Source organism: Cavia porcellus, unplaced genomic scaffold, assembly GCF_034190915.1.
Source record: "Cavia porcellus strain 051 isolate PalLab524CR breed Dunkin Hartley unplaced genomic scaffold, mCavPor4.1 scaffold_32, whole genome shotgun sequence".
Taxonomy (NCBI): Eukaryota; Metazoa; Chordata; class Mammalia; order Rodentia; family Caviidae; genus Cavia; species Cavia porcellus.
The window spans coordinates 20007729-20020975 of NW_026947515.1; the positions used below are offsets into that span (position 1 = coordinate 20007729).

The 13247-nt window shown below is 50.0% G+C and overlaps 1 protein-coding gene across 1 annotated transcript; it reads right to left on the reverse strand.

Moving 5' to 3' along the window:
* Positions 1–7403: 7403 nt before the first annotated feature.
* Mief2 (mitochondrial elongation factor 2) lies at positions 7404–12444 on the reverse strand. The gene is made up of 4 exons (XM_003465964.5): positions 12270–12444; positions 10300–10453; positions 9932–10094; positions 7404–9398 (listed from the first exon to the last, which is right to left on the reverse strand). The coding sequence occupies exons 2-4, from the start codon at positions 10444–10446 to the stop codon at positions 8344–8346; spliced, it is 1365 nt and encodes a 454-aa protein (XP_003466012.2). The 5' UTR covers positions 10447–10453; positions 12270–12444; the 3' UTR covers positions 7404–8343.
* Between the last annotated feature and the right edge of the window lie 803 nt (positions 12445–13247).

A 13247-nucleotide genomic window follows, 5' to 3' on the forward strand; every position in this document is an offset into this window, starting at 1 on the left:
AGCTAGTTCCAAACAGTGACGTGGCAGTCGCCATGATGGCTTTGGGGCTGGGCAGCTGACCACTGGGTGAGGAAGGGTTCTGGCGCCCAGCGTCTTGCCTGCTGTACCACTAGCTTCCTCTACCATGTACCACCCCGCCCTGCCCCTGGAGCATTTCAAGAAGCTGCACGAGATCTTTTCGAAGAACCTTGGGATGCCAAGCAATTACCAGAGACCACCAAGACCACAAAGAAAAATTGACCTGAGATTTTGATGAAAAGCAACAAGAAGCAAATAAAATGCTCCAGAGATGGAGGCACTACAGTACACACCCCTGTCGTTCCAGAACCCTGTGGAATCCAAGCTGCGGAACTCCTGGAGGGACTTGCCACAGTACTCGGGGAGGTGAGAAGCACAGCTTTGACAGCCGAACCCGGAGCCAGGGAGACACCTCGTGGAGAGTTAGCACGCGAATCACAGATGGCCTCAGGACATTGCCTCAAAGCACTGAACCAGGGGAGCCAGGCCTACATGAACGTAAAGGAAGAGTGACAGGAGCAGGGTGATGCACCACAGCGGTAAATGTTACGACTCCTTTGAAAAATGGAAAACTGAATTGAGGGTGTAGCTTAGTGCAAAGGCTCTGGGTTCAACCCCAGCATTACCACAAATAAAAACTGTCGTCAAAGGGGCTGGGGATGCACTCAGTGGGGTTAGCACCTGCCTAGTAAGCACAAGGTCGTGAGCTCAATCCCTGGTACAACGATTGTCAGAACATTACCTCAGCTGACTTTTTTTTTGGTACCGGGGATCAAACTCACGACTGCCTGCTTGCAAGGCAGGCGCTTATGCTTATGAGCTAAATCCCCAGCCCCACCTCAGCTGACTCTTAATGATCATCCTACTAGGCATGGGATAAAGGACAGACCCCCGTAGTGGATGCAGTGGTACAGTCGTGTCAGGCTGGACCCTGAAGAACGCTACACATTCATCCCCTGCTCACTTTTAAATCGAATTACCTTTTGTTTTTGAATTGTAGGAGTTTACAGTCTCTGGGCCGTAGATATATTTGTACTTTTTAAATCTTTCCACAGGTACCTCTTGTGTATGTCCATAGCACAAACTACTGGGCTGGTTCACATCAGGGAGAGGGCATGGCATTTGAAGTCTTAGGTCTGGGCTGTGCTCCTCTCGACTTTCCGACACGCTCTGTACCTCTGGTGGGGGTTCTTGCTCAACATGCACCAGGCTTGGTGCAAGCCAAATTACAGGGGACACCCCACAATGGAACCTTTTGGGGAGTTTTGTACCCTGGTGGCACATGCAGGATGACACTGTTCAGTGCGATGAGAAACTTAGCCTCACCAGCCCCGTGCTGATATGCAGGATCCTTTTTTAAATTGGAAAAGTTTTCATTTGCATGTTTTGTTGGGACTTTGGGGGGGGGGTTGTTTTGTTTGAGGCAGGGTCTTGCTATGCAACTCAGGCCAGCCTCAAACCATATACCTCAGGCTAGCCTCAGCCTCCTGCAGTGCTGGGATTACAGAATTACTACCTGATTAGAAAGGCTTTTATTTACTGTATTTCCTGCAGTTTGTGCAATTCAAGAACAAGAAGAAAACAACCCTTACTGCACCCAAGCAACACTGGGCATTGCCTGGATGCTCATTTACCATGTTTTTGTTGTTTTTCCTTTTCTTTTTTGGCTTTTTCAGACAGGGTCTTGCTATGCAGTTCAAGCCGTTCTGAACTCATGTAGCCCAGGCTGGGCTTGAACTTGTGGTGTGTCTTCTGCCTCGGCCTCTGAAGTGCTAGGATTACAGGCATCTGCCGCCATGCCCAATGCTTTTTCTTTTTTAAAATTTTTATTAGTACATATCTGCATACATAGTGATCGCACTCATAGGGATTTGTACCTGTACACAGTTTAATTCTTTTTCCGCATTTTCCTCTCCTTCCGTCAACCCTTTGTCCCCTCCCCATTTACAGAAAGCTTTGTTCCACTTTTTCCCCTCCACTTTATTTTTCTAAATCACTTTTCCCTTCCTTCTCTTTCCTCCCTGCCCTGTTCCCCTTCTCATTTTTCTCCCCTTCCCATTTGAATGTGTTCTTCCCACTTCTTGATATCTATTCTCCGTTTTCTTATTTATCCTTTGAGTTTCTCACACAAGAAAAACAATGTGATGTTTAACCTGCGTGTCTGATTTATTTCACTTAACATTATGGTCTTGAAGTGCATCCATTTACCTAAAAATGATTCAGGCTTAGCCTACCTCGTGGCACAGTACTACTCCCTTGTACATAAATACCATGTTTTCTGTGTTCATTCTGTTGATGGTCATATGGGCTATGAGATGCTACAAAACTGGTATTCATATTGCAGTGCAAATGCTTTTAACTGTTTTCGGAAAATATGTTCTAGGTGTCACTTGTTTGTTCTAGGAGCAACTGTTAAAATTTTTTCCCATGTTTGCCAACTATCCTCAAACAAAGGAATTCAAAAAAATCAGTCCTCTCAGATTTAAGACCCAATCCAAAAATGAACTTCTGAGATGAATACATACTTCTCAGATAAAAAAATACAAAAAGCAAATAAATATGTGAAAAAAATGCTCAATATCCTTGGACATTTGAGAGATACAAATTAAAACAACAGTTAAGGGGCTGGGGATTTAGCTCAGCAGCATAAGCGCCTGCCTTGCAAGCAGGCAGTCGTGAGTTCAATCCCCAGTACCGATAAAAAGGAAAAAGACAAAAAAAAAAAAAAAAGTTAAATTCCACCTCACCCTTGTAAGAATGGTTGTTATCAAAAAAAAATCAAGCAATAACAAATGCTGGAGGGGTTGTGGGACAAAAGGAAGGAATCCTTCTCCACTGTTGGTGGCAATCCAGACTGGTGCAACCACTGTGGAAATCAGTGTGGAGATTCCTCAAATACTAGACTTTGGAATCCCATTCAACTCAGCTATTCTTCTGAATATCTTCCCAAAAGAATTAAAAATATCATACCACAGTGATACATGTGCACCCATGTTTACAGTAGCAGTTTATAATAGCCGGATCTTGGAAAAACCTAAATGCTCATCAACTGAAGAACTGATAAAAAAAAATGTGATATTTGTATACAATGAAGTACTACTCAGTACTACTTAATGGAGTACTACTCAGTCATAAGGATAAACGAGACTTACAGGCAAATGGATGCAACTTGAGAACATACTCATTAGTGAAATAAACAGTGTAAACATCGTATTTCATTAGTGCGACAAGCTGAAAGAAAAAACATGTATATGTGTATGTATATGTATTTTAAAAATTAGTTAAGATAAAATTTTTCCCCTCTGGATTGTTTCTTTGTTCTGTTGGTGGTTTCTTTCACTATGCAGAAGCTTTTTACTTTGATGTGATCCCAGTTGCTTCTTTGTAGTATTTCCTCTGATGGCACAGGTTTTGTTCATGAAGTCTTTACCTACTTCTATGCCTTTGAGGGCTTTACCTATTGTATCTTGCGGAAGGTTGTTTCTATTTTTATATTTAAATCTCTGATTTATTTTTATTTTAGTGCATGAGATACGGGTTTAGTTTTAATCATAAGCACATAGAAACCCACTTTTTCCAGCACCATTTATTAAAGTGGCTACCTTTCATCTACTGAAGGTGTTTGGCTTCTTTTTGTCAAAGATAAGGTGGCTGCGTGTGTTTGGAGTTAGGTTTGTTTGGTTTGTTTTGTTTTGGTGCCAAACCTCATGTTTGTTGGTCAGGCGCTATGGCACTGAGCTATATCCCTGGCCTTGGAGTCATTTCTACATGTTCTATTTTCTGGTCCACTGATCCTTGGGTCTGTTCTTTGTTACCAGTACCATGCTGTTTGTATCATAGTAGCTTTGGAGTATAATTTCAAGTTGGGGATTGTGATACCACCTGCCTTGCCCTTCTTGCTGAGAACTGCTTTGCTATTTTAGTTCTCTTCTGGTTCCAAATGATTTTTAGGGTTGTTTTCTTGAGTTCTGTGAGGTATGCTACTGGTATTTTGATTGGGATTGCATTAAATCTACATGTCAGTTTTGGAAGTATCCCAGTTTTTTTCCCCTTAACCCTTTTTTTTTTTTCCCCCTCTTTTTGAGACAGGGTCTCTCTATGCAGTTTAGGTTGGCCTTGGGCTCACTTTGTAGCCTAGGCTGGTCTCGAACTTGCAATGATCCTCCGGCCTCAGCCTCCTGAGTGCTGGGATTGTAGGCGTGAGCCACCACACCCGGCTCCCCCAAGCCCTTTATTTATTTATTTATTTATTTATTTGAGTTGCAGAATTGTCCAGGCTGAGTTTAAACTTTTAATTCTCCTGCCTCTGCCTCTCAGACTTGCTGGGATTACAGAAGTGTAGACTAGTTTATTTATCTTGTTTTTGTTTTTTGTTTTTTTGAGGTAAGGTCTTGCAATGAGTTCAGGCTGGCCTGGAGCGCCCGTGGTAACCCAGGCTGATTTTGAACTTGCAACAATCCTCCTGCCCCAGCTTCCGGCATGTGCCGTTACACTGGTGACACCACACTAGTTTTCTATTACATAAATTACAATTTTTTATACTTTTTTTTCATCGTCCCGGGTGATCCTTGCCCAAGTCATCAGAACTGTGGGTTCTGGTCACCTGGTAAAGTTCAAGGAACTCTTATGGCCTGGCTTTTGCTGAAGGACCTGTGTATTAGGACACTCAGGCCCCGTCCTGAGGTACACCTGGCTTACCCCAGCAGGCTGACTTGGGCTGTCTTGTTTTGTTTTGGGGGGCTGTCTTGTATTGTCTCATATTCAGGGGAATGAGTGAATTTGGCAATAATCCTACAAAGCCCCAAGACACAGCCAGCCCAGGCTACAAGAGCCTGCAAAGGCTCCTACTGAAATACCCATTTGCTTCCTGTTCTCTGGCTGGAAACTGAAGTCCACCCAGTCCAATTGACTGGGTGACATAATCATAATATTTTGCAAGCCAGCTAAGCATGGTGGCACACATCTGTAATAAACACAGCACTCTAGGAGGCTGAGGCAGAAGGATCACATATTTGAGTCCAGCCTGGAAAACTCAGCAAGACCTTTTCTCAAAACAAAGGACCAGAGATTGTAGTTCAGTGTTATGTCCATCCCCCATCACCCCACACACACACACACTCTTCTCCCTTTTAACTCAGCCTCTTCTCCCCACTGCATCCATGCTATGACAGGAAAGTCAAGAATTACCTGAAGTGGATGCCTCCACAGAGCAGTGCGTATCAGACCACACAAGAATCATTTGTTCAGTTGGTTTTTTTGGTACCGAGAATCAAACTCACAACCTCATACTTTTCAGGCAGGCACCTGTGCTGCTGAGCTAAATCCCCAGCCCAGGAGTCTAGTCTTATAAAAGGGGTGCTTTTGTTTTGTTTGAGACAGGGTTTCTTTCACTATGTCATTCAGGCTGACATCAGACTTGTGACTCTCCTCTCTCAGTCTCCCAAATGCCTGGATTACAGGCATGCACCACCCACTCCACCATGCGGAGTTCTAAGCAGAGCCCACAGCCAGGTGAGGGTCAGTAGTAAATGCCTGCCTAGCATGTGTGTGGCCCTGGGTTTCAATTCTAGACCACAAAAAACCAAACTGAGCTGCTTCTCATCTTCTGTCAGGACTGTGTGAGCCAGGGGGCTCCCTGGGAGCTGGGAGGGCCCTCCACATGGAGGTTGGTGATGCGGGCCTAGGGCAGGAGGCAGCAAGGACGAACAAGCTGCTCCAACGCGGCTGTCCCTATGCCAGGCAGGAGTCTAGCGCTGCCCACCCAGCTGGTCCCCACAGCTGCCCAGGAAGGTCTTATTGCTCCCTGGCATACAGATGACTGAGACACTGGCCTTCCCCCCAGCTGCACCCTTGCAATCTCTCCATAATGAGTAACCCTGCTTGGAGTTCCTCACACATCAAGACCTAAGTGCAGCTCCCCAACCACACAACCAGAGCAGCTTGGCCAAGCCAGTCTCCCACCCTCACCCCTGCCCTGTGTCCTGCAGCCCTGTACTCACAGCTAGCAGGAGAGGTCTGCTCAGGAATAGCTCCATAGGACCACAGAAGCAAGACGTGATGGCGAGGATCTGGGGGAGAGGGCAGGCCCCACACCGAGGGTCCAAGTCCTCCCCAGGCCTCAGCTGTCATCTGTGGGGATGGAAGTGAGCCCAGCTTAGCTCCTAGGGACGCCAGGATGACTCGACTTCACAGCTGCTCAGCCTCACTGTGAGGCCGTAAGAGGCTGAGAGGTGGAGAAACAGTTGTCTAAAGACCTGTGGTCATGGCTAAGGGCTACAGAATGCACCACGGGGATCAGCTGCTCAGCCTTCAGGGAAGAAATACAACTATAGTACTTGGTTCCTGTTGCCGGGGAGACCACACCACAACCTCCTTAATGTTCACTTCCTACAACTCACTTGCTATGGACTGAATGTTTGTGCCCCCTGCATGCGGATGCTGAAGTCTGAAGTCCTGAAGAAAAGAACTAGGAAGCGGCCTCTGGGAGCTGACTAGGTCATGAGGGTACCACCTACATGGCTGGCTTAGCACTCGAGGAAGAGCCATGGAGGAGATCCCTTACCCCTTTCCACCATGTGAAGCCACAACTGGCTGACATCCACGGAGCAGGACACAGGCTCTCACCAGACAGACACCTTGGTACTTTGAACTCAGACTTCCAGCTCCAAAATTAAGTAAATTTCTGTTATGTATAAGCCATCCAACTGTGGTATTTTGTTATAGCGGCCTAAACTGATACTACTTTTTTTTTGAGACAGTCTCACTATATAGTTCAGGTTAGCCTCAAATTCACAGTAATCCTCCTGCTTCTGTCTCCCAACTGCTGGAATTACAGCGATGTATCACCCTACCTGGCTTTTTGCTGTTTTTTGAGACATGTCTTGCTATGTAGTTCAGGCTGGCCTTGAACTTTTGGCAATCCTCTTACCTCAGCCTCCCAAGTACTAGGGTTACAGGCATAGATTACCATGCTTGGCTCCTTAGTTTCTTGGGTTTGTTTGTTTGGTTGGTTTTTTGTCTTAAGACGGGTCTTGGGCTAGGGATTTAGCTTAGCGGCACAGGCACCTGCCTGGCAAGTGCTAGGTCATGAGTTTGATCCCTGGTACCAAAGGAAAAAACAAAAACAAAAGACAGGGTCTCACTATGCAGTTCAGACTGGACTTGAACTCACTTTATAGCCCAGGTTGGTCTCAAACTTGCAATGATCCTGCCTCAGCCTCCTGAGTGCTGGGATTACAGGAGTGAGCCACCATGGCTGGCTCTAAGCACTACTTTTTAAAATAAACCCTGTCACCTTAGGATTGAACTCAAGGCCAAACCACTGGACTCAGCTCCAAACAGCAGCCTGTGAGTACCAGCATACCCTTCCCAGCAGGTCACACAGGTGAGCGAATTTTTTCCTTTTATTCTTGTTCACATTCAAGGCATACATAGCTTTATTTCAGCAGGAACAATACAGGAACAGGCGGTAACCTTGGGAGAGGAAGGAGATTGTCCCTCCTCCAATCCCTTCCACTTCAGGCAGGTACAGAGTAGAGTAAAGGACACTCACAGTTCATTGTGGCACTCTGCAGGGGGAGGAGGCCGAGACCTCCAGGAATCAGGTAGGAAACACGCTCTCCTCTTCAGGGAGCCCACAGCGGAAACAAGCCCTGGGGAAAGGGCTCTCCCTGGGGCCCCTGCGGCCTGAAGAGAAAACTCACCCAGCTAGAGGAAAAGGGGCCTTCCCTGAGGTATAAGGTGGGCAGCAGTTCAAAGCAAGCTTCTGCTGCAGAGCTGCAGAATTCACACACACAGAAGACCTCAGGAAAACACTTCAATAGCAAAACACTGTCCTCCCAGGTCTCGGGTGATACCAGCCCCCGAGAATGGAAGAAAGCAATATTTAAAAGATCAGGCACTCTGCACCTCCACTGAGCTAATGCCCAAAAAAGTAGTAAATTTCTCTCTGGCAGAAAAATGGAGCATCATCCACCTGGCCTGGGACAGGAGAAGCCATGTTCTCAGTAGACTCATTGCTGGTGATGATGAACTGAGCCCAAGTCCCAGGTTGGCCCTAGTTGCTGAGGAGGCACCTGACTGAGTAGCTGGTGTTTCAAGCTGCAAAGGGCGGACCAGCCGTGCTCAGGTGACAGCAACCCAGGCTCTCCAAGATCAAGGATCCAAGAGACTATAGCCTACACACGTGCCTCTCCCCATGGACTGAGGCAAGGTACCCTCCTTTGTTCAGGCTACAAGCAAAGCTTACTCTGCAAGTCTCTGTGGGGTGGGGTGGATACCCTCACCAGCATCAGAAAACATGCTGATCACGGGGTTCCCACCCATCTAGAGCAGCCCCTCAGGTGCCTGGAGACCACTGTACAGTGCATAACCCATGTCATCTATCTCGTCCTCCCGCAAGCTACCCAAGAGGTTCACACTGGGGTCAAAGTGGCAAGGCAGGCTGGCCTGCTCCAAGCTGCGTATGAGCAACTCCAGGGCCTGCAGAAAGCGCTCTCCCAAGGCCTCTTCAGTCCAGTCCACTTCCTTCTCCCCCAGGTGCAGCACCACCTGGGCCAGATGGTCTCGGCCCAGGTGCCCCAGGGCTGGGTGGCGATGGCAGACACCACACAGCAGCAGCAGCAGCCTCTTGCGAGTGCCAGCATCATGGTCATCAAGGGCCTTTAGTCTGGCAGTCTCCACCGGATACAAATCCTGAAGCCACAGGTTCCCTGCCAGCCCCTCCAGGGGCCAGGCCAGAAGGAGACGGTTGTCCTGGTTGGACCCCGTGATTGCCATGAGCACAATCATGGTGAATTCCAGGCGCTCATGCTGTACCTCTAGCAGCAGCTCCTCTGAGGCCATGTTGGGCCTGATGAGGCACCCGAGCAGGCCGCCAATGGCCGGCCAGTTGACTGAGGCACCCAAGGCTTTGCGGAGCAGCTCTAGCAGGACTCGAGGGGAGAGGTAGCCCCCAACCAGGAAGCGGTCCCAGGGGCTGCTCCCACGTGGGTGGAACTCAAGCTGAGTCCTGCGCACAGCCCAACAGCAAGGGTCCTGGGCCACAGTGTCCACTCCAGGCACCAGATTCCACAGCCCTGGCTCCAGTACCAGCGGTGCCAGGAGGCGCACATGCTCTGTGGTCCCAGCCTGCAGCCCCTCGTACAGGGGGCCTCCAGGCACGAGTGCCCCAAAAGGCAGTTCTGGGAATTTGTTCCTCAAGTAGGCCTGTAGCTCCAGGGCAATGTCACCAGCCAGCTGTTTGGCCAAAGCTACATTAGCCGCTGGGATAACCACATGGTCCCGCTCAAATGCCAGCAGCTTCTCCTGGAACGTCAGACACAGTGGCACTGGGGAGATGAGTTGAGGTAACATCTGAGGCTCCGTATCTGTAGGTTCTTCTGCAGAATGAAGGGGCCAGAGGAATGTGACAGAATGCTCCCCAACAAGTTCAGAGCAATAACTAAGCAACGACTCACTGAGCAATAACCTGTCCTTGTTCCACACCTGAAATGAGCACTGAGTCCAGGTCCTCGGGACAGTGGGTGCTTGACGACAAAAATCTCCCTTGCTTAAAGTCCCAGCATCCTGGCCCTACATGTAAACAGCTCCATGCAGACTGGGAAGTCTTGCCCCTGTCCAGGCCTCAGGTTTCCCACCTGAGGTTATCTATCTTACTTGGGTAAGAAGAAAAGGACAAAAACATGATGCTAGAGCGGGTGCTATAGCTCAGTAGTAGAGGTGAGACTCTCAGTATCATCATCAGCACCAAGGCAAAGCAAAATACAACACCCATTAAACATCTAAGGAGCCCACAGCCCAGAGAGGAGCAGGGGCTCATGCAGGGCTGCAAAAAGTCAGTGGCAGAGCCTGGAATGCCCCTCCCAAATGTGGACTGCCCCACCTACAACAGAAGGGAAAGAGTGCTTCTCACCTGGACCAGAGAGTGAGGGGGCCAGCGGTGATATGGGATGACTGAGGGCAGCAGGTGGGGGCCGGGGCTGTTGGTGTGGCGTGGCCTTGAGCAGACTCAGTTCCTTCCAGCTGTCTCCCTTGGCATCATCCTCATCCTGAGGGCTAGTGGCCCTGTCAATAAGCTGCAGGCAAAGTAACACAAATCAGAGCATCTGATGCCTAGGCAGCCATAGCGAAGCCTGGGAGCAAAGCAAACCAGAATGATGGGGTAGAACAGGAGTCCTAGGCTCTAGTGGCAGCCTTAGGAAGTCTCACTGCCTCTCTGGGGCCCAGCCCTATCCTCCTATTCTGGAAGCCTAAGGCAGGTCCCACCCAGCCTGGTCTTACCCGCTTCACAGCCAGGGTGGCAATGCCCAGCACTGCAGCCCCACCCACGCCCAGCACCAGACGGGCGTTGGCCAAGAGGAAGTCCACAGCGCTGCCCAGGCCTTCCTCACCACGCTGCTTTCCCCTCTTCTGGGAGAACTCAGCCATGGTCTTCCTGCAACAGAAGGAGAGCAGGGCAAGTGAGGGTGAGGGTGGGGGGGGGATAGCCAGGCTGGCAGAGGGCTGGTATGGGCAGGTGCTCTAGGATAAGTGAGGGGTGGGCCTTAGTTGACTTCCTGGAAATTTCTAGTAAGAGAGCACTCAAAGGATTTCCTTCCCGGTGAGACTGAGGTGAGCTCTTTCCTTGAAACCTGCGAACAACCCACCCCTGCAAAAGGGGCTGCATAGAGAAAGGCACTAGGCCTGTGGCAGGGGTCACATTTCAAGACCTGCACAAGACCTCTGATATCACCAGATCAATTCATGAGGTTGGTCTTATCATCATCACCCCAGAGATGGAAGCTGTGAAGTCCCTAAGTCAGTGGTGAGATCTCAGAGCAGTGACTACAAAGCCTCCAGACTCTCACCATCCTCAGAATCCAGCTATACTTCCCAGGCCCTCACATGGCCAGGCCCTCAGATTCCTAACCAACTTGGGGCACAGGAACCCTCTCTGATATTCTGTCAGGAAAACCCAAAAGCCATAGAAGACCTCAATTTGGGATCCCAGTCCGTTTGAGGGGAGGCTATCAGATCTTTGGTAGGAACCACAGTGAAACTCAGTTACACCCCCCCCCCCAATCTAGACAGGAAAAGTCAGAGGACGTGTGGAGTGAGATGGCTCAGACTTTTCCCAAGGCTAAAAGCCTCCTGCCATGGATATATGCAAGTCAAGGCTGAAGACCCCACTGTTGGGGTTGTAAGCACAGCACCGCTACAAATGCAGTCCTAGAAGGCTTCCTAGGACCTCTGGAGACAGGGCTTTCCAGGCCTGTTGGGCCTGGGACAGCGCTAGAGATGGAAAAACATGTTGTCCTCAGCTGCCGGAAGCCCAAGCAACAGAAAAAGTGAGGCGAAGACCTGAAGTCAGGGCCTGTTTGCTCACCTGTAAAAGGGCCCTGGTCACAGTGAGGAAGGCTTAAAAGTTTGTGACTGGGTGGGGCCAGGCACTTGGGAAGAAGGGAGGAAATCTCCCAGGGCCCAGTCCACCAAACTACAAGGTCACAGCCTGCTGGGATCAAGGACTTCTCCCTTCCTGCTGGACTCTGGGTATCTGGAACCCAGCTGCCAGATGACAAGATGCCTGGAGTAGCTGAAGCCTGAGGCACTGTGTGACTAAGCTTGGACACCTGTCTGGAGGGGGCAAACTAAAAATAAGATACAGCTCGGGGCCTTCGAGGTTAGACGCCAGCCAGTTGACCCACCATGGCCCCGGAGCCACTGTCTGCTTCCTCATCCGTAGCACGGGGACCAATACTGACAACACTTCCAGACGGACCAGGAATCCATTTTGCAAACTATAAAGCGCTTTTAATTCCAACACCTGTCTGAAGAGGACTCAGCCTGGACCCTGACGGGGTCGCACAGGCCCCAACCACAAGCCTTCTAACTCTGGGAGGATGGAGAGGGCAGGGGTGTTTAAAAATAACCGGACTACACAACCAGTCCCTGGATACCACCTGTCCTTGCTCTCCAGGGCCAAACCCGCCTGTCCTAGAGAAAGGGTGAGCAGGCCACGCAGCAGCCCCTAGATGAACCTGTTATTAGCCGCATTCATGGAAAGATCACTAACGCCCTGGGAACCAAGGGCAGTACCCCAAACTGGAAGGGCCTGGATGGATTCGAACTCGAGCTTTGAGGCTTTGGGACCCAAAGTCCTCCCCTCCCAGAGGGGTTGACCAAGGGCCACGCCCCCGAACTGTGCCCTGAACGCGGGCCACGCCCGGAGATGGGTGACCTAGAGAACCGCCTCATCACCCTCCAGGCCATACCTCCGTCTCTGTGTCAGCGCACCAACTCGGGGACGCTCTGCTCCTCTAGGACCTAAACCTCAGACCCTCCTGGAAGTAGAACGTGGAAGACCTAGGAACAGAATGCCCAGGCCCAGCGAGCGGCCGCTGGCCCTGGAGGCACGCAGACAAGCAGGCCCTCGCTCCAATCGGAGCGTTCCATTCCTGCAGACACGTTCCAAAACACTGAGAGGCTCAGCCAATGAGGGGGAGCCCACGCCCCTCCGCCGTCAGGTGCGTTCCCTCCGGGGCGGGACTCGCTGAAGCTCTCTGAATTTAAAGGCGCAAGACTGCATTTCGAGCCCGCGACGAGACATGTGAATGCTATAGTCTTGAGCCCATATGACTCGCATGTGATTGTAATGGGAGCATCCGTCTGCACAAAGTTGTCTGCACCCACGTTCCTTCCAGGGGCCAAGCAGACAAATGGCACTTGGCCCGAAGGCCCCCATTTTGTCTCAGGTCACCTCTGTGAAAGTCCCTGCTGGTTTCCTATTACCTACTGGATCGCCAGGCACTGAGTGTGGTTCAGTTTCCAACAACCAGTCCGTGTGACACGTATGAGCCATTCAACAACCAGAATTCAGTTTTCTGTCTTATTAGACGAGACGCTAGACGCTTACACCCACCGCCGAAAAGAGTGGTTATGCAAGTCACTGCGAAAGCCGCGAAAGCAGGTTCTAATTATGCGGGACGCCTCTATACCAGAGCTTAATACAATTCAATCAGTAAATAGCGGAGGAGTCTTGACACTAAGCAGGAATAATAACCTGCCACCTAGGGCCTGCTAAATACTGTGAATTGCTCGTGCGTGCTTTGCATTTTCACTTCTGACTACGATATGCGGACGAAGAAGGACAGCGGGGGCCGAAGATACAGATGTCCCCCTGCGGTCCTACACAGAGACTGCCAGGAAATGAGGCCGAGTCCAGAATCTTTGCTAGGGTCAAGGCCAACTTG